Below are 22,728 nucleotides of genomic sequence, written 5' to 3'. Positions count from 1 at the left end.
CGTTTCCCCAGTTCATGTCCCGGGACTCGGGCTGGCAGGGAATGACGCTGCGCAAACACGAGCTGTGCCCCAGGCCACCGCCTGGCAGGCGCTTCCCTCTTCCCCTCAGCTCATCCGGAGCCGCGGTGCCTGCGGTTTTCAGCCTGGGCGGCTTTTGGTCCGCAAACCGCGGCAGCCGCAGCGGGCAGCGCGTTCTCCGTGCGCCGGCCCCGTGTCTGCCCGGGCCGATCCCCCCGCTCCCCCGCCGGGAGCGCTCCCGCGGCCGCCCCGCAGCGCCCGGGCAGGGCCGTGCCTGGTGCATGCCGGGGCGGAGCGAACTGAACCGCCCCCGCCGGCGCTGCCCTGCGTCCCCTTCGCCCGCAGCCTTGACCCCGGTGAGCCGCAGCCCGAGGGCGAGCGGGGCCCGCGGGCACGGGGGTGGCGGGGCGGGCGCGGGGAGCGGGGCCGGCGGGAACGGAGCGGGGATCGTGCCCGTGCCGCGGTGCGCGGCGGGAAGCGGGGCCGGAGGGAAGGAGCGCCGGCCCCTGCCCATGTGCTCGCCGGGCTCCACGCGGTCCCTCCGCCCTGGGATGGTGGGGAGGAGCAGGGAGAGCTCGGTGCACGCAGCCACTTCAGGCGGGCAGGGGAAAGGGAATATTTGAGCAGCTGTGTGCCCCCAGCCCACTGCACACCTGTGAGGACTGGCCAGAGCGGTTCGTGCGTGCCATGGGGTCTGGAAGCCTCAGTGGGTGCTCTGGAGAGGTGATTCCGATTGGAGTTTTGGGCAGATCTGTTTTCCCCCTTGAGCATCACAGATATTTGGATGGGTGGGGAGGAAGGTCGCTTTCCCGAAGTGTCCCTCATCTGTGCCCCTAGGGCAAGGTCATTGTTCCCGGACTGTTGCAGAGAGCATGGTGGCTCCACGCTGTCCTAGTTGGGGAGGGGAAGGGCACATCAGCCTGTCATGACCCCACTGCTCCCCTCCACTGGTGGAACACACCTGAGAGGCTCTCGGGCAGCACAGGAGTGTTTTAGCTGTAACCAGTGTGTTGCTCCATGTTTACCAGTCCATGTTCCTGGTACAGGACATTCCCACCATAACCCTTGTCCCCGTAATCTTGCTTATACGTGCAGCACACCTCCTCCTCAGGTCCCTGCTGACCTCCCTGTGGCACTCCCAAAGGACTCATGGCTCCAGAGGGGACCCACAGGGCTGCATCCAGGGCTCGAGGCTTTCCTGCTCTGAGACCTCAAGCATGGGGCAGGGCAGCAGAGTGGAAGGCTGGGCATCCTTGGGCAGCTCTTAGGGATTCCGAAGGTGGATGCCCTTTCACAGTGCAGATTGGCTTCTGAGACCCAGTTATTTAAAATACACACATTTAAAAGGTGCGAGTTTACACACATATGCATCTGTGCTTGCAAACACAGATGGGCTCTGTGCAAGGTGGGGGAATGGCTTTTCCCCAGGGTCAGCAGCCCCCCTGACCCCCTGCATCCTCCCCGCAGCCTGCCCAGCCATGGCAGCCTTGCTGAGCCGCCCCTGCTTCATCTCCCTCCACCTGCCCTACAGGCAGGGCTGGGGCCAGCACCTGGCCAACACCTTTCGCTTCCAGCCAGTGGCCGTGCGGGAGACGCCGCGTGTCCGGCAGGTGGCCCTGGGACGGGAATCTATCATCTTCCTCGTCAACGAGCGCCTGGCACCTGCCAGCACCTCATCCTATGACTTCCTCTATGATGTAGATCCCCAGCCCACCTTGGGCACGGCCTCCAACGTCTGCTTCGAGGTGGATGATGTGCCAGGGCTTTGCAAACGGCTGCAGAGCCAGGGATGCTCCTTGCTGGTGCCCCCCACTGAGCTGAGTGATGAGGGTGGTTCTGTCACCTACGGCGTGGTGGGCTCTGTCGTGGGCAACATCAGCCACACCCTTTTGGACCGATCCTCTTACCGGGGACTCTTCCTGCCTGGCTTCCAGCCCATCCGAGGAGCCCCCTCAGCCACAAGGGATGGGATCAAGATCACTCACTTTGACCACATCACGTATGTCTGCCCCCGGGGCGGGGCCCGGGCGGCTCTGGACTGGTACCAGCGCTGCTTCGGCTTCCACCGCTTCCTGCTGAACCCCCAGGAAAGCCCAGCTGAGGGGTATGTGCTGGGGGGGCAGGGGGTGGGCATGCTGCTCCTCGCACTGCAGAGCGCCCAGGGCACCCCAGCACACGGCTGCAAGCTGGTCTTTGCCGAGTCCCTCTCCCAAAATGGCACCAACCAGGTTGACACGTTCCTGGAGCAGCATGGCGGGGCTGGGATCCAGCACGTTGGCCTCTGCACCACTGACATTGTCAGCACGACCAGGGCTCTGCAGCAACGGGGGGCACGGTTCTTCACACCCCCCGCCACGTATTACAGCCAGGGGGAAAAAGCAGAGGAGATCCAAGGAGCTGGGCAGGACCCCCAGATACTGGCAGAGCTTGGCATCCTCCTGGACACCACAGTCTCTGGGGACAAGGGCCGGCCAGGCACTGATGCCACAGAGAGCCCCTCTCGGGAATATTTGATGCAGATCTTCACCCATCCCATCTTCTCGGAGGAGACCTTCTTCCTGGAGCTCATTGACCGTCGGGGAGCGCCCGGCTTCGGGGAAGGCAATATCCGGGCACTGTGGAAAGCTGTGCAGCTCTACATGGACCAGCAGCAGTAGTGCAAGGCTGCAGTAGTGCAAGTCCTCCTCCCTCAGCTCCCCATCTTCTCCAGTCCAACCCCGGGGCAAGGACCATAGAGATCCCATCCTTGGCACGGCCCAGGTGGGCAGGGACCAAGGGATGGCTCCAGATCAATCCAGAGCCACCTCAGTGTGGGAGCAAGATGCTCAGGGCTGAGTCCAGCAGGGGTGTGACCATGCCCCGGGATGGGTGGGATTTCTCCGCTGCCCTGGGTTCCCAGTGATTTATCGACCACATGTAAAGAACTTTCTGCCTTACTTTCAGCCTAATTTATTGAGATTTGAGCCTGGAGCATGGCCAAGAGTGTGCTGGCACAGAAACACCCCCAGACACAGAGCGATGAGGGGCTGCCTGAGGGGAGTAGATAATCTGCAGGCCGTGGATTACGGCCACTTACTGGCAGTTGCCACCCACAGCATGACCAGCCCTGCGGGGTGAGTGGTAGCCTCTTCCTCCTCTCAATTAAAGAATTAACTTACAGGCACTGCTTTGGGTTTTTAATCCTCCTATTTAAGATGTGCTGAGTGCCAGGTGAGGATGAAATGGCCATTTCCATCACTCAGAGTGAGCGTATCACTAAAATTGAGATCACTGCCCCTAGCACCCCACCAGCACTGTCCCCTGCCAGCCCCCAGCACCGGGCATTTGCAAGGGTGCACCACACTCAGCATGAACAGTGCTGAGCAGCCCAATGGAAAAACTATAAAAGGAGGATGAAACCCTACAAAAAGTCCTGGAGGCTGTTGTTCAGCCCCAGGGAGGAGCAGCCTACAGGCAGGAGCAGCACAGCCCTTGGGAGCTGGTATCTGCCCTTGCAGGAGGGGTGCTCTGGGTGCTTTATTAGGGGTCACCAGGCAAGGGGCTCTTGGGTGCATTAATGAAAAAATTCCTGCTCTTCCCAGCTCAGATCTAAGGATCCTGTTGGCTATCTTCACATTCTATCACAGGCTGCCCAACACCCCCAGCACAGTGCAACAGAGACAGTTACTTAAAAAACCCACACACTTGAGATTTATTTTCAGGTCCAATAAAAACAAGAGAGGGTACAGCAGCAGCCCCAGTCACTGGCTGGGGCATGAGATGCAGGCAGGGGACAGGGCTGCAGAAGCCATGTGGCCACAGCCTTCCCACAGCTGGAGAGAAAGCCCTGCTGCCCTGAGTCCACAGTGCCAAAGTAGGGGCAGTACGGCGCCGAGCAGCCCCAGGAGGGCTCCAGCCAAGGAGGGAGGGCAGGTCTGGCTCCAGGATTAATCCAGGACCAGGGGCCACATCCAGGCACAATGCCCACGGGGGAGGCAGGGGAAAGGAGGAGTGAGAGACCATTGTAGTGCCATGCCCTGGGATTGCTACAGCACAGGGACAGCGCCCTGGGCAGGACTGACCGCAGCGAGGGGCTCTGGGGTCTCACACGAGGAAGGTCGGTGCCCTCAGGGGCCCGTCGGTGTCTGGAGAAAGGCACGGAGGGAGAGCTGTGTCCCAGGGCAGGGGCTGCCTGCGCCCGCTGCTTTTGCCCCCCGCTTCCGCTTGGAGCCCTGCAGGAGACACAGCAGGGCTCAACCAGACCCCAAGGGCCCCCACGGTCCCCAGAGATCCCCCTGGGGATGGGACACCCCGGGGCGATGGCCACAGGCTGGGGATGCGCCTTGGCCTGATCCCAAACCCCAGGGTGCCTTCAGCCCAGCACACCAGAGGCTGTCCTGCAGCACTGGGGTCCCAGGCACCCTGGAGCTCTGCTCACCTTGACAGGGCTGCTCTCCTTCCTGCGCTGCTTCTCGTGAGCTTTCAGCACCTGAAGGAAGGACAAGAGAGCCCAGAGCTGAACAGCAGCTGGGACAGCCCAGAGAAGTAGAGGGGATGCCAGGGGTTTTCCCAAGATAACTGAGGGAAGGGAGGAAAGGCCCAAGTGCCCCCATACCTTCTTCATGGCTGTGGACACAGCTGAGGCATGGAACTCATCCTCTGTCACCCAGCGGGATGGGGACGAGGCAGGGTCCAAGGTCACATCCCCATCTAGGTGCAGGAAGTAGACCACATAAGTCTGGTGGATGTGGGAGAAGATGTGGATGACCTGTGAAGGGATGGAAAGCCACATGAGACATGTGGGATGCACAGTGGGGGGATGCACATGGGGGATGCAAAGTGAGCAGGCAGGCAGTGGGGGATGCACTGAGCCTGCCAGGGTCCTGAGCAGTGGGGCAGAGCTTGGGAGGGGTGACAGTGGAGAAGAGAGACCTTTTTTCTGTGTGCTACATCCCCATGGCTGAGCACAGGGGACTCACTGCATCCCTCCAGCTCCAGGCTCACCTCTCCGATAAACTGCAGGCCTTTTGCTGCCACGGGCTGCCCCATCCAGGCCTGGAGGTGATCAGCCAGCCTCTCCCTCTCCTTCTCCTCCTGCAGATCTTGAGCCAGTGGGACACTTGGGAACTCCCAGAGCCCAGCCAGGAGACCTGGGAAGGAGGCATGAGAGAAATGTGAGGTAGCAAGGGACACATCCAGGGACACTGAGCCTCATTACAGCCCCAAAGGGCTCCTTTCCCCACCCCAGCAACCCAAGCCTCTCCCTCTATCCCTCATGCAGGTGGGAAGGGGCTGTGTGGTGCCTTCATCCCCCTCCTTCCCAGCCCCATTACCCGAGCTGGGTCTCTGCACAATGAGGTATTCTGGGGCCCTGTGGCAAACCCTCCTCTCCAGCACACACGTGGCTGTTCGCATCGCCCGCGGCGGCTTCTTCGCTGCTTTCCGGGGGAAGTTGGTCACCCCCAGGCTGCTGTCCCACGGCTCCGTGGCTGGGGGGCACAGGGGACAGTCCCCAACACCTGCAAACACCAGTGTAACAGTTGCTGCAGGGCTCAGACCTGGAGCTACAACAGCAATCTCCCCACATCCTTACCACAGTCCTCAACATCAGGCACTGGGGGGGCTTTTCCAAACAGCTTCTGAGAGGCAAAGGCTAGCTCCTTCTCCACCTGCAAGGGCAAACAGAAGTGAGGACAGGCTCATCCACCAGCCCACCTTGTCCCCAGGCATGGCAAACCCTCGGGGTCACACTTACTCTGCGCCATGCTTGGCAGTGCTGTTTCACTGGGCACTCCCCACACAGTGGGGACTTGGGCACACACACAGTTGCCCCCAGCTCCATCAAGGCTTGGTTAAAATCCCCTGGGCGACTCCTGTCCACAAGGACATTGGCCATGTCCCTGGAGAAACGGCAGTGAGAGGCATGGGGATCTCTGGGAAGAGCATGCCAGGACTTTAGCCTGCCTCCTGCCTGTCAGAGGGAAGCTCCTAGGTAGGCACAGGCAACACAGCTCCTTTCACCACTGCTCCCAACAGCACCAACTTCCCAAGGGTTTCCATACTCCACACCTGCCTCCCTTCACAGGCTCAGCTCCCCAAGGCTCCTGGGTGATCCTGCCTTTAGCCACACTCAGCACAGCTCCAGAGACAGCATTCCCTTACCAGAGCCGGTCGATGACAGCCGGGCTGCTGGAGTCGGCACCGATGCATCGCAGGCGGCACAGGACCCGGATCACATTCCCATCCACAACTCCCGTAGCCTGGCACCAGGAGCTGGCATTACCATGCTGGGATGTGCTCCAGACAAAGAAGGGAGCTGGGATGCTCCCAGGATGGAGAGGGACACACATGAGGCCAACCCACAGGTCCAGCTAGGTGGGGGCTGTGATGCATCCTGAAGTGGGGGGAGAGCCAAGCACAACCCTGGGGAGCCCTTGGCTTGTGAGACCCCGCAGCAGGAGCTGTCAGGAGTGGGGCTGGGCAGCGAGGGGAGACATGGCCACTGTCACCAGCTCTCACCTGTCCGTACGCGATGGACGCGATGGCTCCCGCCGTGTATCGGCCCACGCCCGGCAGCAGCTGCTGCAGGTCCTCAGCCGTCCTGGGCATCCGGCCTGCCAGCTCAGACACCACCTGGCAGGGAAGGGGCCAAGCTCAGGGAAACAGCTGGGCTGGGCGTGTACAAGGAGCCCCTTTTGCCCATGGGAAGATGGGATCCCAGCCTCTGCAGCCTTCTGCCAGCAGCACAGCCCCAGCGAGGCAGGGCAGACATGAGCCAGCACCAGCCCAGCAGCCACAGAGGGCTTTAGAAATGCCCCTTCCCCCTTACTCCAGCACCTTCCTTGCTGCTTCCTGCAGACGCTTCCCTCTGGAGTAGTAGCCAAGCCCAGCCCACAGCTCGTTCACCTCCTGCTCCAAGAGACACAGCAGGGTGTTAATGGAGAGCCACAGGGCAGGGAGCGCACCCGGTCCCAGTGATGCTCACCTCCAGGGACGCCTGCGCCAGAGCCTGCAGCGTCGGCCACTTCTGCGGGACAGAGGGAAAAGGACAGTCAGGGACAAGCGGAGTTCTGCCACTGGGGATCTGCCACAGGCAGGCTGCCCCCTCCAAAAGGGGCAGGCTGTGGGCACAGGACTGTGTAAGGAGCAGTCACCTGCATCCAGCGGGTGTAGTAGTCGATCACCGTAGCCACCTGTGTCTGCTGGAGCATGATCTCGGACACCCACACTGCAGGGAGCAGGGCAGGGGTCAGGGCAGAGGCACCAACGCCACCCACACCTCGTGCTGTGGCGATGTTAGCACTGGCTACACACCCGGTGTACAAACCCAGCATCCAGCCCATGGGACATGTTCCCACTCTTCCTTCCCCACAGCTGCTCCCCCAGGCCCAAGGTGGGTTCTCCAACCCCCCCAGTGCCTTGCAAGGGGAATCAATGGCTCTCGTGGCCACTTCAGGCAGCTTGTTCCAAGGATGGCACACAAAGCCACACCTCACAGAGCCAGCCCCTGCTCCTCACCTGCATATCCCCGTCTGTCGGCATCCGGCTCCGTCGCTGCCTGCAAGGGGAAGAAGATGAAGTGTAAGAAACAAGGTTAGACAGGACCCCACTGCAGAGGGGACCTGCATGTAAAATGTAACAATCTATGGTGTGTTTAGAACACTGCAATGGAATCTGTAAGTAAAAAAATATTTCCCCCAAGCACTCAGAAGTTCTGAGTTTGGGTTAATCAAATGACAGGCAAAGCTTCTTGCTGATGAAATCTCACATGGAGAGTTACTTAGGAAGTTTAGAATCCCACAGAGAGCTATCCCATACCCGAGCCCCCCTGCATTGGAAGCAACTGGAGGCAGATGTAAATCCCACAGATGGGCTGTGCAGTTCCCACCATTCAGACGTTGCTGACCCCACCCTCAGCACCACAATAACTCTCTAGCCACTACTGCCAGGCTGAGCATAGAACAGGCAGGAGCTCTAAAAAAACATCCAGCAGGCTTAAAACAAATGTATGGAAAACCTTCTCCATGCAGCACTCGCTGCTTCAGGGTACCATAGAGGCAGGAACAAAAGAGGATTAAAACACAGCTAGACTAACCTTGCCAGAGATAAGTACTCCTCCTGAAGGTTACATTTGAGAAGCGTGCCCTGCTTTTACTCTTCATACCTAGAGACTGGCTCCAGACCACCCACCACAACACAGCCACGACCAGCTTGGAGCACTTCCATGCAGGTGGGGATGCATGACGTAAGGAAAAACACCACGGTCACATCAGCCAGACTCCCTTAAGGCAGAGTAAGTGGTTCCCCACCCCTTGCTTCCCGATGTCTCCCCTTACCAGCGCCCTCCAGGGAAGGTCCCGCTTGCATCGGTCGTACCAGGCGAGCAGGTTCCGGCGCAGGGCCTCGACCTCAGCCGGGTCGCTGAAGAGATGCCGGGCGGGCGGCGGAGCGGGCGCTGCAGCCGGGGCCCCTGCCAGGAGAGCGGCGCGAGGTCAGCGCACGGCGGGAGACGGCGAAGGGCTGCGGGATTCAACCGCAGCAGAGGCGGGAGTCCGACCGAGCCGCTGCCGGGTGGACGCGCACCGAGTACCGGGCTTTACGAGGACCCAGCAAGCACCGGAGACTGCCCGGGCTGGCTGTCCGTACCCCGGAGAGAACACCCCACACTCCCCCAGCCCTCCCGCTGCCGGGCACCTCCGCGGGGCGACGCGCGCTTCCTGCTCCGCCCCTGGGGCGGGGCCGCGCTCCCGCCGCTCCGCCGGAGCGCCCCGGCCGCCGCCGCCGCCGCCCGGCCCCGCGCGGGGCTCATGGCGCAGCCGCTCCCGCCGCCGCGCGCGCTTTCCCGGCAAAAACTGTCCCGCCCCACCCCCGCGCGACGGCCAATCAGAGCTGGAGGCCCCGCCCACCGTTGCACGCCAGCCAATGGAAGAGAAGCATGGAGCGAGCTTGTGCCCGCCCACCCCCGGAACGCAGTAGTGAGGGGCGGGGCCTCTCGGCGCTCTGGAGCCAATCAGCAAGCCGGGAGCAAAAGGGGCCCGCCCCCGCTCCCGCGGGTCCGAGCGGTCGCTCGGGAAGGACCCGAAGGAGCTGTTCCAGCTAAACGCCTGTCGACTTAATTCCAAATTTCGGTTGAAAACGGATTTTGAGAACGGTAAAAAACCCCACCGGGGCCGGCAGAAGCCGGGCCGGCCGCGAGGGCAGGCGGCGCTGGGGACGGAGCGGGCAAAGCGTGCGGGGCCCGCGGCGGGCAGGCGGCGGGCAGGCGGGGCGGCGGAGGCCCCGTGCGGGCGCGGCCATGGCGGGCCCGGCGCGGGTGCCCGTGGTGGACGTGCAGAGCGACAATCTGGCGGAGCTGTGGCCGTCCATGGTGCTGGCGCTGCGCTCCGCCACCTTCGTGGCCGTGGACACGGTGAGCCGGAGTGGGGGCGGAGGCGGGGAGGGGCGCGGCCGGTCCCGGGGAGCCACTGACGGTGTCTGTCTCCCCGCAGGAGCTGAGCGGCCTCGGCGCCAGAAAGCTGCTGCTGAGCCCGTGAGTGCCCGGTGGGGCGGGGGGGTGCGTTTCTCGGTACCGGCTGCGCGGTGCCCTCTCCCCGGGGTACGGGCAGGCCGGAGCCGTCATGGCCCGTTCTCCCGTCAACAGGTGCATCGAGGAGCGCTACAAGGCCGTCTGCAGCGCCGCCAGGACACGCTCTGTCCTGTCCCTCGGCGTCGCCTGTTTCAAGCAGCTCCCGGAGAAGGTGCGTGCACGAACCGTGGGGCGGCCGTTTTGTCTTGGTCGTTCCCGGGAGACGGGGACGCGCTGGGAGATGGAGTTTCCCCGTGGACTTGTCCCGGCTGTTTCGGCAGCTCCCTCTGACGGGTGTCCCTGGGTTCTTTGCCCGCTCTCCTTGCACAGTCCGAGAACACGTACCTGTGCCAGATCTACAACCTCACGCTGCTCTGCACCGAGGATTATGTGGTCGAGCCCCAGTCAGTGCAGTTCCTGGTGCAGCACGGCTTCGACTTCAACAAGCAGTATTCCCAGGGGATCCCTTACCACAAGGGCAACGACAAGGTACAAACCCACTCCCTCTCAGACACCTCAGCCTGCTCTGCTCTAGGTTTCTGGGAGTGTGCTGGCTTCCCATGCTCCTGCGTGAAAGTGGGCACACCCTGGGGTCCTGCCTGCAGCATTATCCCTTCACCTCCCTGCTGCTCTAAACTCACTCCTTGCAGTTGCTTTTCCAAACATTTGTGTCTCTCTTCCGAGTAAGTCATAGCTGTGGGCAGCATGCTGCTGCCACAGGCTCCGAGGGCTCTCCAGGGTGACAGCCACTCAGGATGCCCAGGCTCACTGACTGATCCTTCCTCGTGCAGGGCAACGAGAGCCAGAGCCTGAGCGTTCGGACGCTTTTCCTGGAGCTCATCCGGGCGAAGAAGCCGCTCATCCTCCACAACGGCCTGATCGACCTGGTCTTCCTGTACCAGTGCTTCTACGCTCACCTCCCGGAGAGCCTCGGCACCTTCACCGCCGACCTCTCCGAGATGTTCCCGGCGGGAATATACGACACCAAGTACGCCTCGGAGTTTGAGACTCGCTTTGTAGCCTCCTACTTGGAGTACGCCTACAAGAAGTGGTGAGCAGCACACTGGTACTCAGAGCTTCCAGGAGGAAAGGCAAAGGGAGAGTCAGTGTGTTTTTGTTTTTCCAGCCAAACAGGGCACAGGGGCTGTGTCCTTTCACTGCTCCACTGACTGAAGGTGCTTGTCAGGTGACTGCCCCGTGCTGTTTCTAGAATGGGTTTGTTTTTAATAGGCATTACCTGTTTGGTGGGCAGCAGCTGAAAAAGAACTTCAGAACTGGTGCCAGTAGAAGACTGACCACAGTGGCCTGATCTGAGAGCTAATTGTGTCACTGCCTGGCTCTGGTCCAGCAGTGCCACAGGGTCATGGCAGGACCTCACACAGGGCTGTCCTGCAGGTCTGCTAGTTATAATTCTGTTTTGTGAGGGATGCTGCAGTTAAAGAGTGGGTGCTCCCTGCACTCCTGGACACTGACCAGCTCTGTCACACGTCCTACACATGAGATGCCCATGGCCCACTCTGACTCCCATCACTTCCTTCCAAGCAAGGGTTTCTTCCAAGCCCTTCCAACAAGGGCTCTTGTTCAGGATACACGTCTGTGCTTTGCACACTGGGTCCACATTCTGCAGGCCCCACAGAATCTAAACAAGCCCCTGGGATCTTAATAAAGCTCAAGTCATGCTGTTTTGAGGAGAAATGGTATTTTTTGTGACTGTTTTATCTCAGGAAATGCCACTTTGACAGGTCTGAAAACATTCAAGATGGCCGTTCTCAAAACATGAGAGTACTTTGTTTTGACAAGATAAAAATAACTTTCTAAGCTGACGTCTTAAATGCTTTAACCCCAGTTTTCATTAGGTAGAGCCTTCCAAAGGTTCTGACCTTTTAACCAGCTCTTGAAACAAAACAGAGATCAAATTTTTTTTCATGAAGTGAAACCCCTTTCCTTGTTGCCTGCATTGCCCAGGTTCAACCTGCCTGGGTGGTGACTGCACAGACTCGATGGTCTGCACAGTACCTCATTCTGGGGTATCTTTTCCTTGTCCATTACCATTATGAAGACAAACACATATCTTAGTGCCCTTTATAGTTAAAAAAACAAACTGTGCATCCCCTTCTCCTGTAACTTTAACAGAGATGTTGCTTTCCCTTCCTCTATGTCAGCATAAGAAAAAAACCCTTTGAATCAGCATGGAAACAACTCCTTAGTAAAACTGCTCTCCTAGGATTGAATTCCTTTCCAGCATCTGGGGCTGGAGCTCAAGAGCAGGAAAGTCATGGAGTTGAGAGTTGGTGGAGGGCAGTGTGTGCTCCGTGCCCTGGTCCCATCCCACAGTAACTGTGTGCTCCTCTTGTTGCAGCAAGCGAGAGAACTGCAAGCTGAGGGACTCGAGCGGGCAGCACCTGACGGTGGAGTTCTGCAATTACCCCGCCGACATGTCCCGCTACATCGACTACCGCTACTGCTCTCTGGAGGAGGACAGCCACAGTGCTGCAGGGGGGAACAAGGTGCCTGTCTGTGAGAAATTTTCGGTAAGGAACGCAAATCCCCACTCCCTTCCTGACTCCATGGACAGGGGCACATGTGGCCCGAGCCAGAGGTTGTAGGAAAGCACCTGGCAACTCACCCTCACCCGCTTCATAGTACAAGGGACATTTTCAAACTTCAGGTGGCTTCATGGCAGACAGGGCAATAGTGTGCTCTGCTTGGAGGTGGGGCATCCTGCAGGCTTCATTAGGAAGATTCCAGCAGAGAGTCTATGGCCCTAAACAGTCTGACACTATGAGTTACAGTATCCCTTGCTGTCTTGGGGAGGCTGCAAGTTCCGCGTTAGTTTGGCTTGTCCTACAAGAGAGAAGTACCACCTCTACCCTTCCCTTTACCTTCATTAGATATAAAAAATTATTACCTGTCTGCGGCTTCTGGCACTGTAGCACAGGGTGATCCACGAGAGCTCGTCCTAGTGCAGCTACAGCAGCAAAGAGCCCATCTGGTTAGATCATAACTGGCTTCAGGTGCTTCATGAAGAAAAGGAGCTCTTCCACATGTTGTACATTCTGTCACAGAACATAAGCTGGGGAAATCTCTGGAAGTTTCTCATCCAACCATGACCTCAGTATTGCTCAGAGCCTTGTTTGGTAAATTTTGAAATTGTATAAAGACAGAGATTAAAAAACAACTCCAGTTCCCTGTTCCAGTGCTTGACCACTACATGAAAAATGTTTTCCTGCATCTCTAGTCATAGTTTCCCCTGACTGTTACCAGGTCCCCTCTCTGTGTGCTCTCACAAGAGTTTAGCTCCATCTTGCCCATAACCTCTGCTGTAGGTACCTGCAGACAGCAACTAGGTATCCCTCTCCCCTTATCCTTGTCTTTTCCAGGTAGAACAAACCCACCTTCCTTGGCCTCTGCTCATATGCTGTGTGTTGGGGGACTCTAACTGGACACTGTTCATGCTCTAGCCTCACAAGCCCTCAGTGGAAGGGAATAATTAGCTTCACTCCATGTTATGGTGATTGCTGCTCTAAGCAGTAGGATGGAGGCTACAGACCCCTCTCTTTCTCTCTAGGCCTATGGGTGGTGTCCAAAAGGGGTGAAGTGTCCAGAGTCTCATAACATCGACCTCATCATTGATGAGGACGACAAGCTTTGGGAGAAGCGAAAGAAACGGAAGCATAGATGGAAGCATCGGAAGAACATGAAAGTGCTCGCAACAGCATTCCAGCAGGAAAGCTCAGGGGACAACATGGAGCAAGCGCAGAACGGGGAGGAGGGACCGCCACGGAAGCAGAGCTGCTATGAACCTGCAGCTGCCTCTGAGCTGGCAGAGATTGCACCCAACGGGGAGGGCAGGCTACTGGAGGAGATCTCCATGGACATGGAAACAGAGGTCAGCTCAGACACCAGCACGCAATGGGAAGAGAATCTGGGGAGCACTGAAAGAACTGACCAGGGAGGAGCTGCCCAGAGCCCTTCTGCCAGGGCAAATGCCTCTGACAGTGACCAAGCAGAGAAGAAGTCAAAGATTGGGTTGGGCTCAGCCAATCACCCAGCCACCCGTGAGACTGAAGCAGCAGGTGCTGCAGGAAAGGAAAAGGAAACCCATGGCCCTCTGTCACAGGGGGGCACACACCGAGCTGGCTTTGATGCGTTCATGACTGGCTACATCATGGCTTACGTCTGGATGCTGAAGCAAGGGAAAAATACAGACACCGGTGCAGGGCCCTGGTTGCCAGACTGCCATAATAAACTGTACCTCAGTGGGAAATCAGTGCCACTGCAAATAGTGAAGAGCTTGTTTTCGAAATCTTCAAAAGCTCACAGCGAGAAGATAAAGTTGGCCTGGGACAGTGCATAGAGCTACAGCACTCCTCACTAAACTGTGCTTTTTTTGTCTCCTTTGGAGTTTTGGAGTTCTTTCTTCCATCAAGAACTTGCGAAAAAGCGAACAGGTTTCATATTCTTATTTGTGTTTTAACATCTGATCGATTAAATTGCTCTCAGTTGGAGATGCCCGTGTTCCTTAGTGGCATGCTGGGATGTGAAGGCAGGGATGAGGCTGAAGGGGGGGGAAGTGCACCTTTGGTTAGAGCATGCACAGATGAGACCTTTCCCCCTACAGGAAAGAAGGGAAGGAGAAAATTCCTCGCCCCTGGGAACATGCTGATTCTAGAGCCGGCTAACTGCATGCAGAACCAAGCCATAGCAGGCCTTCAGACTTGTTCCAAGGGCAGAGGCAGTGGGGCTGAAAGCCAGATATGTCATCCTGAGAAACTGCACAGCTTTCTGTGCTACTGAAGCTAATTAGGGCTAGAACAGAGCAGCCACCATGACAAGCACCCTGCAGGCTACTATCAAAAGCCATCTTAACTTGTAGCTCACAAAATACGGCCAGAGCAGAAAAAAAAAATCCTTTGAGTCTTATGGATTCAATAGTGGAACTCTTCAATGAGATGCAGGAGAGAAATAACATTTACTGAGGATGTTTTCCTTGGGTATAACTCAGCACTGAGTAATAGCAAATACAATCTCAATTCAGGTATTAATGGCATTCCTATTTTAAGTAAGCATTCGAGCCAGCTTTTTTAACTTAAAGCAGTTGTCCTCTTAATCACAAGACGCAGGCCTTGATTTCATTTTTATTTTGAAAGCAAGTTGGGAAAGTTTACAAAACCTGACCAAGAAAAAAATTATGAAAATATTTAAGTGGATTCATCTTTGGTTACTTCTTATTGCAGTTCCAATAAAACATACACCATTTCTATAGTTCAAAAAAGTCAGAAAGGTCAATCAACATAAAAACAAGACGTGCTTTCTTTACATATTCATAAATATCCGCAATATTAGAAAAGTTGTTTTGCAAAGATTTTTTTTCTGGCAGTGTTAACTTACTATTATACACAGGCTACAAACTTCTTCCTAAGCCTTTAATTACAAGTTCAGCTATTTACAGACTGCAAAATATTAAGACGTAAAACTCCTTCATAAATACGAAAATAGATCATCTCGCAAAGATCTTTATACTTAATCAAATATCTGGCTGCCCCTCCTCCCAAAAAAAAAAAAAAAGATTATTTGTTTTGCATAGAAATGTAGTGACATGCAATATAAACAATAGCATTAAGTGCAAACAGGAATTATTCAAGTGTCTTTAGTTGTACTGGCAAAAAATACCAACGTTCTGTTACACATAATACATCAATGCCTCTCCAACAAGTACAAGTCTGCTACAGCCCCTTGGCTGTGCTGCTTTTGAGGGGCAGCAATTCACATGCATTCTCCTGGCTGCGTTTTATCAACCTGCAACCACAACAAAAATAGCTTATAACAGACATTTAATTGAACTCAACAAAGATTTAAAGTGAATTAAAAACATCTTTGATCTCTTCAGGGAGATGTGTAGCAATGTGTAGAAAGTACTTTAAAAGAGCAAGGACTGCTCCTGTAAAGTCAAAATCACGGTAAAATCCAATCACGATAAAACTCTGTCACGTCACTATAAAACAAGGAGTTTGCTGACCACATGTTCAAATTCATGTTTATCAGTAGCTGTCAGAAAATGGCCCTCTGTAGAAAAGCAACCTCAGTAGGCACAAAACCTAGGAATTACTAGGTGCAGCCTAGATTCAGCTTTATGCAGCCAAAGGGATGAGATATGACTTCCAACCGCATCCTTGGAAACACTGGGTTTCAGCAACCACTTTGCAATTTTTAAAATGACCATCTACCCTGGTTTCATACACATGCCTCTTCCCATGCAGACCAATCCAGGAAAGGCCTGAGCTGCTACTCCTTGGCATTTCTGTTTCTGACCTCTCCACCTCAGTACCAAGAGCCAGAAAGGTTGATAGCTGTGCCCAATGCATGTCAATTGGTTGTGCTTAGAGCGGACATTTAAGAAAATAAAATTTTAGCTCTGCTGCTTTGTAAGAGCTGTTCAGGGCAGGGAAACATAAGGACAGCAGTGTAAGAGAACAGTGAGGTCACTGCAGTGGGTGCCCTGGGGGTACCCCAAGCTGACTGCTCAAGCTCTGCAGTCAGTGTCAGGGAGGGCTTCATGATGAGGTGTCAGCACTGGCAGCCAGGGCTCACTCAGGGGAGCCCCAGGGCAGCCAGAGGTGTGTGTGTGCTCTCCAGCCAGGCTGCTGGGCAGCTTCCCTCAGCCTGGTGATCCAAAAGTAAACTACTCATTATTGCTTGTTTTTCTGAAGTCACACACCTAAAAGCATCTTGTGACAACAGAAGCTGGTGCTGATGGTTTCTCTCCCAGAAGATACAGTTGTAGTAAAGATAAAAAGATTAAAAAAAAAAAAAAAAAAGCAGGCACCAGGGTAGGCCACTGAGCTCTGGTGTTTCTCTGTCCTCAAAGTTATACACGCACAGTGGCAGCCATACAAGCTGCTCTGCACTCTGCAGACACAATACAGAGGACAGAGACTACTCTGCAGATCAACACCTTCAAGGGGCAGAGAGGTGTGGGCCAAAAGGGGTGATCTTAGTGAGCACAGGCATTTTCTCTTTCGAGCTGCCAACAGCTGCCTAATCTGGCATGGACTGTATTAATTAACTCAGCAACACTGGGCTTCTCCTTTCATTCATAACAGCCACTGCAAAGGGAGAACTGCCTAGGTTAACGCACACTTCTCTAGAGGAAGTCACAGCTGTAACTCATAGAACTGCTACCTACACCTCAGGAAAGATAGACATCCCAGCCAAAAGAGAACTAAGGCTTTTTCCATCCTTTCTTTGAGGTGGGAGAAGAATAGAAGTAATCTGGCTTCCATCAGAGACTAGCTTACAGTATCCAGCCTTACAAGAGAGCAGAAGTGTAACAGGCTACCTGGATGAAAATCTGGACTCCACTGCATCACCATCTGCTCAACAGGTGTGCAATGTTTACCTCACTTAGGAATGATAATATAAGTTAAAAAAAACCCCATAAAATAAAATTTTTAAAATCCCATGTTTTTTCAGATGATGATAGTGGAAAAGGGCAGGATGTTGCACAAATGTCACAGAATGAGCTTTCCCATACATTGCATCCCAGAGCAGGGATTGCTGATGATGGCTCCAGCAAGCAGCATTAAAGCTCATGTTGCTGCCTCTTTCACAGGTACCCACTGGTTAAGGGAAGTAATTAAAAAAAAAAAAAAAAAAAAAGAAAATAATAAAAAGATCATCCTATTCAGTGACAGGAGAAACCAATAAAGACAGCAGCTTCTTTCTGTAGAGGAAACAAAAAGTCAATTTAGGACAAGCTAATTTTCTTCAGTTTGACAATTCAAAGCCCTCCTATGAGTTGTCCTCTCCAAGAGCACTTGTGGGGCTACAACCCTGCTGGCAACTTCCCCTAAGCAGGAGATTGCTGTCCTCTGACAAGCAGGCTAGTGAGGAGCCATCATCACTGCAGTGAAATCAGTGAGATGGGATGTTGTACCAGAGAGGGAGGTGAATGTGACCCTTCTAGCTTAGTGATAATAGTCAATTAGCTACTGTATTTAACTATTCTGCAGAAACAGATCATGATGTCCACTCAGCTCTTCAGAGATAAGGGCCCACCCCCTGCAAAAAGCTCAGTACAGCTGGTACTTTCAGGAGCAGTTTCTTCAGAAGCCCAGAAATGGCAATGCCTGGAATATGCTTCTCTGTGCCCTGGGCAAATCTTCCTCCACATTTGGGCTGAGGTACATAAAGAGCTGTACAAGGAAGCGAGCTTCCCTGCACAAATGTATTAAACATCATCACTAAATCCCAAGGGAAAATGAAACACCAGGGAACAGATTCTTCTTGTTAATCACAAAGTACTTGTCATGTGACTCAGCCTGCAGATTGTGACCAGCATGAGGGGTTTTGTTTTTGCTGCTTTTGAAAGAAGAGCTTGTTTAATGCTACAACAGCATTCAAAGCAGCTCTGGGACTAGAGAGCATTCCTATCTACTCTACATAGCTTGGAGAGACTTCTGTGCCTGTTTCTGAAACAGAGGCTCTAACTCAGGTGCACTGATGCAGAATGTTAATGAAAAATATGCAGTGGCTTAGAGCAGATGTTCAGTTAGAGGAAGAGGGAAAAATCTAAGGGTCATTCTTTCTACTCTACATGGAGCTTAAGACCTTAAAATGCCCCATGCTGGAAATCCAGGTCAAACTGTTTAATGGTGCCTGCCCTGGCTGCTGCCTCCAGGAAGGGCTGTGGGATCCACATGGCCATTCTGGCTGGTGTAGTTCCCCCTCCTAATTCAAATCAGGAAAGGGCATAAGCACAATTTGAAATATAGTTTTATAAAATGATCAGTCTCTTCAGACAATGTCTGCATCTATCTGTCCTACAGCCAGCTTGTTGAGTCTCTTTCTAATGTGAAGCCCAGCACTGCAGAAAAACTTCGTTTAAGCAACTGGGAACAACTCAAGGACACATTCAGTTTGAGCCCTCTCTTCATATGTCACAAGCTGACTTTGTGCTGCCACTTGCTGAGATGTTGGAGGAGGTCTGAGACAAGAGGGCAGGACTGTCCCCATCCTGCTCCCTGAAGGGCCATGCCTCTCTCTTCAGCTCGGTGGGAGGACTAACACTGAACAGAGGCTTTGTAGGCTCTAACAGAGTAATTTTCAGTAGGTCATCTTCTACCTCCATCTCTTCAGAAGGGAGACAACCTGCAAACACTTGTGGGGAGCCACGTCCCTCAGAGTTCACTGAATTCTCAGCTGGGAGCTTTTTGTAAGATAGTGGCCCAGACTGGGCCAGCACTAATGGCTGATCACATGCTGGATCTCCACATGTGTTCTCAACAGGGCAAAACCCATTTTCCTCCTGGGCTACTGGCCCATCTGAACAGTCCATATCCTCTTCTTGTCCTGGTGCAAGAAGAAACTCTGTTCTGTGAGGCTTGGCGTGAAAGGGGGGAATCTCTGACACACCATATTTAGTGCTACTCAAGAGTTTTTGCCGAACCTCTGCACCTAACTGGGCTGGGTCACACCTGCCAACAGTTGAAGACAGTCCCCCAAACAGGCCATATTCCTTGTGTGGTAACTCAGGAGAGAGTGGAAGCGATCTGCATCTCCTCCCAGGAAGAAGGGAAAGGTCTTGCCAGTCTGTGCTATACGCCTGCCGGAACTGGGACTGGCTGGCTTTCAGGCCTCCACCTGCCTCTGGAGAATGCAAGTCGAACACGAGGGAAATCACAGACTTGCTTGGCATGTCAAAGAATTTGATCTTTCCCCCCTTGAGGTCCTCCCGGGCACTGAAGGGATTAACTTTCCGGCCTAACCCTTTGCTCGGTGTGTAGTAGGGGTCCTGCACGTTGATCTTCCTGGAAGGTTTGCGAGAGAAGATATCCGACTGGCTGCGCGACAACCAGATATTCCGACGCGGACGGGGTGACTTGGGCGGGATCTTATCATCCAAGGAACTCAAACGTTTTACTCCTGGTCCTTTGTCAATTGATCCTGAGTGAAAAAGAGAAACACTCTTAGCTTACAGAAGCTCCATATAGCTTTGCACCTGCTCACCTGCTCACTCACAGAGCCTTCATGACCACTGTAAAGAAAAAAGCTGTGTTTCTGATATTCCAAACTATGTTCCATAAGCACATGTCTGTTTCTTCCTTTTAAGTTGCTGCACAAACACAAGCACACCGTTCTCTTCTCTTTTCCTCAGTGTATTTAGGGTCCCTGCAAACCTCCTTGCTGCCAGTACACTGCCACAGTAGAGATGGCACAGGGTGGTGTTGGAGAAGAACAATTTGCATGTTTCTATATTTATCATCCTGGCTTCCAGCAGAGGTTACCTAGGGTCTCTTGGTCCTACTGACCACAAAAGAGAACCATTACAAAACATAGTTGCCAAAGAAATTGGCAATTTTTCACCCTGATGGGAAATGTCTAAGACAAATAAGTCTCTCCTTGTACCATGCAGATTTTAAGTCATTCTATCCCAGCCTTCTTTCAGTACATTATCCAATACAAAACTGGAGATATATGAGAGTCTGACCCTAATGAATAGGAGTTTAAAAGTTGTACATATGCCTGTGTATTTGCACCCACTGCACACACACACATTTATAAATACAAGCTGTATCACTAGATTAGGATGAGAAACTAGTAGATGTTAACCCCAAGTGTTTGGAACATGCATCTGCCATGGGCTCTCAAGGTGCCTCTGAAGAGCAGTGTTAGAAAGCAATAACAAATGGGTATAGAGAAGTGATATTTCCTTTTGACTAAACATTTCTAGAATAAGCACATGGACTTTCACTTTTCCCTTTAAATACTGCCACAGATTAGACTACAGCCATTCCATGTAGGAAAGACTATGCAAGTCAGAGAACAGGGGTTCTTTGACTTGCATAGTCAAAGAACTAGGTTCTTTGAGAAGTACTTGTTTTGTACATGTACTCCAAATGGAGAATGCCAGGAAAAAACCCCAAACACCCAAAGAAAAACACCAACCCAAACAAAAAACCCTAAACAAACAAACAAACTTCCTTTTTAACTCACACCTCTCTTAGATGCTTTCCAGGTGTGGGAGAACTACCACATGCATTAACTCTATGTGGTTTGACATAGAGAAAAATTATTTCAATCTACAACTATAGTACAGATCAATAATTATGTCTTTATGTTGCATATTTGTATAGACACATTATATAAGAAACTATTTTTAATGTACTCTTAAGTTTCTTAAGCCAGAAGTGTACTAACATAAAACACCCAAGTCAGAATACAGCCCAGGCTACAAGTGTTTGCTCCCCACACCAGGTGGCACCAGACAGCTTTAGAGAAAACCTTTCAAGGCCAACATTCCCAAGCAGACCTGGGACTCATCTTTTCTCGTCTTTCAGAGTATTTCTAGGTACTTTATAATACTCTTGCATCTTCTGTGCTCTTCCTCCTGAAGGAATTTAAGAAGCCTCTAAATATTACAAGTAACATACACCAAAGAAATTATGTATATGTACAAAGTATGGCAGCAATAAATCAAAAATTTATGGATTTTCATATACTACCAGCAATTTACAAACCCATTCCCAACTGAACTCTAAATTTCCTCTCAAGATCTTGGGGACAGACTTTTATCACTTTAAGAAACAGCTGGTTTTTTTCACCAACGGACATTCCACAATGCAAAGCATAGAGCATTGCTCTAGAGAAACTTCCAGGGTTTGTGTAAAATCATTCATAAACCGTAAATAAAACCATATATAGCCAAATATCAGTTTTCAAAATATGAAGCTTTTCCTCCTCTTGCTGTGAGCACCCAGCAATGTTTGTACAATATAGACATTTACCTTTTGGTTTTCTTTCATTGTTGTCAAGGTTCAAGAACTTTCTATCTCTCTCTGAGTCCTCATTTCTCAGGCGGTTTAGCATTTCCTCCAGTGTTTTGACAATATCAGCAAATGAAGGACGCAACTTTGGATCCATCTGTGAATGCACATAAATCAAATAAGTCCATGTGGGTTTGTCCAAACCACGTGGGCTTCTCCAAGTCTGTCCAAGCTTACACAGTGGACAGAGAGAGGGACAATCTGAGGAAGCTGAGGAAATTCAACATGGTTTTATGTGAGTTGTCATTGCAAAAAAAACTAGAAAGAAGAGGGAAAGCAGTATTCTATTACACCTCTCACATTTAATAAGCAATTTGTAAATATTCTATGAAAAGAAAAAAATTTTAATTTAAAAGGTGGGACACTGTCAGATTCATGGCTTGTGAGGAAGGTTGGTTAGTTTGCTTGAAACAGCTTGGATAGTTCAGGATTTCTTTCTGGACTCTGGTTGTCAAACAGAGATTATGTACCAATGTTATTTCAAAAGGATTACACAAAACAACATGGCTATGTCAGTCTTTAAAATATTGTAATTATTCCATCATCTCCTTGTGGCTTTAATTAAAACACACCTAAATGTCACTTCTGATCTTAAAGCTGAAAATGCTGTATTTTTCCATCTGTCAATTAGCCATACTACTCAGGGTACTGGTCTATCTTGTAAGGAAGCAAGGGTGGTTATATAATTTGACAAAGCTATAAATTAGGAAAAAGAAAAATCCATCTTTCCCAGGTAAAATATTCCCCCTGCTCATCAATATGTATTAGTCTGTATTTCTCAGTACGTGTTTCTTTATTCACTCTAGCAGATACAGATCTCTAAACAAAGTCCAACACTAAAATTGTACCACAGGGCAAGCAGCTTCCTTTAAGCAGTAACTTTGAAAGCATTTCATAATTTTGAGCATTGACTCTGTATATATGTCACAGGCTTCACACTGTAGGTAGCAACATCTAATTCAGTGGCCTAAAGTTAACTTTATTCCAGTAATAGAAATGTTTCTGCTTGACCTGATTGCTGTTTCCAGCCGTCTAAAGGCTTTCTCAGAGTGGACAAGCCCAGACAGATCCCACCTCTACAATGGGAACAGTAGTGCTTTGTACACAAGCCCCAAAGACCTCACCAATACTGCCCTGGAGGTTGTTTGAGATGGATCTTTCTGAAGACAACTGGTATGATCAGCAATGCCAGAACACCTTCTAGCACAAGGGGAAAAGTGCTAAAAATTCCTATGGACAGTAACAAAAACCAAACAAAGAAACCACACTTGAAGAACTCAACAGCAGCAAGAAAACTGTTCTAAAGCAGCAGCTGGAATTTACTGGCATTGGAAAACATTT

The 22,728-nt window shown here is 52.4% G+C and overlaps 4 protein-coding genes across 5 annotated transcripts in view; 2 read left to right on the top strand and 2 right to left on the bottom strand.

Moving 5' to 3' along the window:
- Positions 1-1,496: 1,496 nt before the first annotated feature.
- Positions 1,497-3,164, top strand: HPDL (4-hydroxyphenylpyruvate dioxygenase like; the record flags this gene model as incomplete). Its single annotated transcript, XM_084211511.1, has 1 exon — positions 1,497-3,164. The coding sequence occupies one exon, from the start codon at positions 1,497-1,499 to the stop codon at positions 2,673-2,675; it is 1,179 nt and encodes a 392-aa protein (XP_084067637.1). The 3' UTR covers positions 2,676-3,164.
- An 833-nt stretch (positions 3,165-3,997) lies between these two features.
- Positions 3,998-8,422, bottom strand: MUTYH (mutY DNA glycosylase). The gene is made up of 14 exons (XM_084211428.1): positions 8,334-8,422; positions 7,516-7,555; positions 7,152-7,225; positions 6,983-7,024; positions 6,835-6,906; positions 6,517-6,630; positions 6,160-6,257; positions 5,753-5,897; positions 5,591-5,666; positions 5,331-5,516; positions 5,002-5,147; positions 4,613-4,765; positions 4,436-4,486; positions 3,998-4,229 (listed from the first exon to the last, which is right to left on the bottom strand). Exons 3-14 carry the CDS (start codon positions 7,206-7,208, stop codon positions 4,125-4,127), a joined length of 1,245 nt encoding a protein of 414 aa, XP_084067554.1. The 5' UTR covers positions 7,209-7,225; positions 7,516-7,555; positions 8,334-8,422; the 3' UTR covers positions 3,998-4,124.
- An 853-nt stretch (positions 8,423-9,275) lies between these two features.
- On the top strand, positions 9,276-14,080 carry TOE1 (target of EGR1, exonuclease). Its single transcript, XM_084211896.1, has 7 exons — positions 9,276-9,406; positions 9,486-9,526; positions 9,638-9,734; positions 9,893-10,051; positions 10,354-10,613; positions 11,922-12,093; positions 13,131-14,080. Exons 1-7 carry the CDS (start codon positions 9,293-9,295, stop codon positions 13,917-13,919), a joined length of 1,632 nt encoding a protein of 543 aa, XP_084068022.1. The 5' UTR covers positions 9,276-9,292; the 3' UTR covers positions 13,920-14,080.
- Positions 14,081-18,492: 4,412 nt separating this feature from the next.
- The window catches only part of TESK2 (testis associated actin remodelling kinase 2), a 74,674-nt gene continuing 70,438 nt past the window's right edge, over positions 18,493-22,728 (bottom strand). For both annotated transcript variants that reach the window (XM_084211894.1, XM_084211895.1), the window contains 2 exons: positions 21,349-21,484; positions 18,493-19,507 (listed from right to left, as the gene is read on the bottom strand). In XM_084211894.1, the coding sequence (XP_084068020.1) occupies positions 18,495-19,507; positions 21,349-21,484 (1,149 nt within the window). In that variant the 3' untranslated portion in view covers positions 18,493-18,494. The remainder of the gene's footprint in view (positions 19,508-21,348; positions 21,485-22,728) is intronic.

Source organism: Fringilla coelebs (assembly GCF_963513975.1).
Source record: "Fringilla coelebs genome assembly, chromosome: 9".
Lineage (NCBI taxonomy): Eukaryota > Metazoa > Chordata > Aves > Passeriformes > Fringillidae > Fringilla > Fringilla coelebs.
This window is presented reverse-complemented; position numbering and strand designations above follow the sequence as displayed.

Coding starts and splice junctions, on each gene's coding strand:
- MUTYH (XM_084211428.1), bottom strand. CDS start 7,208: ATGCTCCAGCAGACACAGGTGGCTACGGTGATCGACTACTACACCCGC. Junction 6,631..6,834: donor TGCAGGAAGCAGCAAGGAAG/GTGCTGGAGTAA, acceptor CTTCCCTGCCAG/GTGGTGTCTGAGCTGGCAGG. Junction 5,667..5,752: donor ACTGCCAAGCATGGCGCAGA/GTAAGTGTGACC, acceptor TTGCCCTTGCAG/GTGGAGAAGGAGCTAGCCTT.
- TOE1 (XM_084211896.1), top strand. CDS start 9,293: ATGGCGGGCCCGGCGCGGGTGCCCGTGGTGGACGTGCAGAGCGACAAT. Junction 9,527..9,637: donor AGAAAGCTGCTGCTGAGCCC/GTGAGTGCCCGG, acceptor TCCCGTCAACAG/GTGCATCGAGGAGCGCTACA. Junction 10,052..10,353: donor ACCACAAGGGCAACGACAAG/GTACAAACCCAC, acceptor TTCCTCGTGCAG/GGCAACGAGAGCCAGAGCCT.